The 3,703-nt window shown below is 37.2% G+C and overlaps 1 protein-coding gene across 1 annotated transcript in view; it reads right to left on the bottom strand.

Annotated features, from left to right (window-relative positions):
* Positions 1–734: 734 nt before the first annotated feature.
* LOC104076165 (biorientation of chromosomes in cell division protein 1-like 1) overlaps positions 735–3,703 on the bottom strand; it is a gene marked incomplete at both ends in the record, with an annotated part of 5,689 nt that continues 2,720 nt past the window's right edge. The window contains 3 exons of the mRNA XM_009576935.1: positions 735–904; positions 2,255–2,404; positions 2,887–3,519. Coding sequence (XP_009575230.1) covers positions 735–904; positions 2,255–2,404; positions 2,887–3,519 — 953 coding nt within the window. The remainder of the gene's footprint in view (positions 905–2,254; positions 2,405–2,886; positions 3,520–3,703) is intronic.

The raw sequence follows: 3,703 nt of genomic DNA, 5'->3' as shown, positions 1-3,703 counted from the left end.
AAAAAAAAAATCTATTTAGCCAAAGGAAAAAGATCTAAAAGAACTGCTGCTCCCTCTTCTGTGTGCTGGTCTTTCTTCCACAGAACATAGTGAACATGCTTAAACCTCTCTTTCCATTCTCAATGGCTGCAGACATGCTACAAACTACTGATTTCATGGACAGCAAGAACTACATTTGTAAAGAGATGATGTAATGAAGTAACCTGCAGTAGTCAACACAAGCCCGAACTACACAAAACCCCATTGAAGGCAGGCTACAGGTAGATATGGGCTACTTTTTCCACCCAAATTGTCATTATATACATTAAATCTACTGAAGACCAGGTTTCTCATATGTGCAGCAGTTCTTACTCTCCCTATCAAACCACCCAGTTGAGAAAGAATCCACCTATTGCTGTGATTCTGTGAAGACACTGCATGTAATTAGTAAATCCTCCGCCAACACCAAAAGACTGTTCATTTTAGAGCCGGGGGGAAAGATGGAAAAGTGTGTCGCTGCTTTCACCACCAGAAGCCTTCAAACTATAACCAGCAGAGTGCTTCGCTGGAGAGCAGATCATGCAATATTGGCGGAAGTCTGAAGGAGGGGCAGTTGTAACACAAGGGGGGGTGGGGAGGGAGAAGAAGTGAGACGAGAAGTCTCCCCCTCACAAACCACCACGAAGTAAGAAGTGGAATTTTTGTGCTGAAAAGTTTGAGGCGCCAGAATGCGAGCAGCAACAAAATCCACTTACAATGGACTGACGGCGTTGTTCTACAGTTCGTTCATCATCAGAATCACTGAAGTATTTGGAGTACAAGAAAGGCTTGCGAACATAAGCATGACGAACAGGCTTGGCTTTCCCATCACTCATCTCATTAGCATGAGGCTTTGTCTTACTTTGACTTTTTTTCTCCTCTTCATCTGAAGAAAGGTTAGTGAAGTGTAGAGATATATTGATAAATTAGGGCAATGCTTTCAACATAACTTTTGAAGAGGCAAAGCTGCCCAAAACGTATCAACAATTATTTATTCTATAAACATAAACAGTTAAAAAAATTAAACCCTTTAACATCAAAATATCGCTAGATCATGAAAACCTGATTCATGTGTTTGTGCACACCATTCAGCCAAAAAATTGCAAGATACAAACCCCAGAATAAACTGGCATACAACAATTGGGCTTACCCTCTTGCCTGTAACCACGTTGCCTTTTTGCATACAGTATTTAGTAGTTAACACCGCCTAAGAAGTCAGAATATAATTTCTGCTATGTATTAAATTAAGCTTCTTCCGCACACCAAAAAAAATTTGTACAGTATTTCAGTATGTAAAAACTAGATAGGCTTACTGAAATTGTTGTTTATAGTCATGTAAGTAAGTAAAAAGAAATAAATCTATTTCAGTTTTATCAGGATTATTAGAAATAGAGCAAAACTACTTGTGCTCCACACTGTACAAATTATTTGTATCCCTGAAATATACTTAAGGCTTGTTTTCACTTCACAAATATTTAGTCATAACTGAACACAATCTGTCATGTTTAAAGGTAATACCAAAGCCAGAGAATATGCAAGTAATTCAGTGCTTCTAAATAATATTCTTAAAGCAGAAAAAATAAGCTCACAGCATACTACAGACAACTCATTCAGGTACTAAGACACTCTGTATTATCAAGTGGAAAGTCTTATTAACTGCAAAAGCCACATATCCGCAGAAATCAGAGTCTGAGGTCTGCTCTAGACAAGGAGAACACAAAAAGGTAACCCAGTCAGTGAAAAGATGTGGTGTTTCCAAACTCGTAAAGCTAGACCTATTCCTGTTCCTTCTACTGTGGCCAGGTAGAATTTAGAAATTCCTGCAATCTTAAAGCTCTAAATCCAACCTGACCTGCAAAGTCAGCTACAACCACTACCCTGGGGTCACAAACAGATCACTCCAATGTTATACCAAATTCATGGCAGAAGGGAGGGGAAAAAACCCCATAGGAAAGTGACACATCCATCACTGTTAAGTGTTTTTGTCGCCTATGAAATACTGTTGTACAAATAAGATTTATAATGTTTAGAATATACCAAGCTCTTAAAAAAATATTCCAAGTATGTCCACTACTTGTCTTTCGTAATTGGACAAATACTACCCATTCCACATTCAAACTCTTTTTCATAAAAAAGTACAATAAAACATACTGCAAAACCTCAAATTTATACTATGACGCACTCAACAAAAGCATTGCATATTCTTTCTTGCTACTTAACAATCTAATTATTTTACCATCTGATGTGATCTCCCCCTCTTCAGTACTGTCAGAAATCAGAGTCTCCTCTTCACTCTCCTCTTCAAAGGAAGAAAGGTCACTGGTATGGACAGAACTGACAGTGATGTCACTGAGTACATCCATATCTGAATCTACTGATGTATTTTCTGGCAAAGCAAAAAATAGAAAGAAAGGGCTGTAATGCAGCACACTGTATTTGAGAAACTTTTCTTACCAAAACAGTGATTTTGCCACTGAAAACAAAATTATCTTAAGAACAAGAAATAGGAGAAAAAAAAATAAATTTGTAACACCTTAATGAAATGTTATTTGGCTAACTCTGGTTTACTCAAAACAAAACTCACCCTGAGGTACAACTAGGAACTTTAAATGCAGACTGAAATCATTGAGAGAACTTGCCATAGTAAGGCAGATGACCAATCACACACTTGAGGAATCAAAGCTCTCTGATTCCTAATGTGCGCACCTCAGTTAAGGGAGATGAACCAAGACCTAGCTGTGGCTCACTAGACAAATTTCCCAGAACTAGCACAGAACCTACATTCCAAATGTACTTCTGATTCAACTCCTGAATACACTTAAAAACCCCATATCCATATTTTAAGGAAGAGCATTTCCCACACCATACCTTCTTTAGTTTCTTTAGTGCTTTCAGTTGTTTTATGTTTATTGCTATTTTTTTCTGGAACTAACTGTTTCACTGGTTCCGACTCTCTTGCTTGCTTTTCTTCTTTTGACTTCGTAGTATCATCACTTTTCTTTGAATGGTCAGACTTCTTGTCAGGTTTTTCCTTCTTTTCTTTTCTTCTTTCACCTTTTTCACTGCTGTCTGGTTTCTTGTCACATTTATCTAATAATTTACTCTTTTGGTCTTCATTTTCCTGTTGAATTTCTTTACTTGTATCTTTACTTGTAAAAGTCAAATTATTACTATCCTTTGCTGAATTTTTTATTTCTTCACTTTGGCAGGGAAGCTCATTTAAATCTTCACACTTTGCAAATGCTTCAGCCCCTTCTCCAGAAAGATCACAAATTGCTTTCTCTCTGTCTGGCAAGTCCTCTGCATTTCTCTCTTTATCAGTGCTACCATCCACACTCTGCTGAGATGAGAGTCTTTTTGCAACTTTGTCATTGTTCTTGGGATTTGAATTCTCTGTTGAAGCCCTGGCAGCACTTGCTTCTTGGTTAAGAGAAGTTATTGTTTCCAAAATGGACATTGCATCACTAGCTACGTTGCCACTAGGAGCTGTAGCAGAGACACCTTGAATAGTATGAAAGAAAACAGTTTTAGCTCATCTCTTAGTTTCTGTAATTCCGTTCAGATAGAATGTTAGGCAAGTGAAAAGAAAAAGAGTAATTACTTTATTTAATATAAGTAAAATTAACTAAAAGGTTTGACTAATTTTGCATTTAGAGATTTCAGTTTAAAAAACAAAACAAAACAC

This window comes from Fulmarus glacialis, unplaced genomic scaffold (assembly GCF_000690835.1).
Source record: "Fulmarus glacialis isolate BGI_N327 unplaced genomic scaffold, ASM69083v1 scaffold46970, whole genome shotgun sequence".
Taxonomy (NCBI): domain Eukaryota; kingdom Metazoa; phylum Chordata; class Aves; order Procellariiformes; family Procellariidae; genus Fulmarus; species Fulmarus glacialis.
Note: the sequence above shows the minus strand (reverse complement) of the source record. Positions and strands in the feature narration are given on the sequence as shown.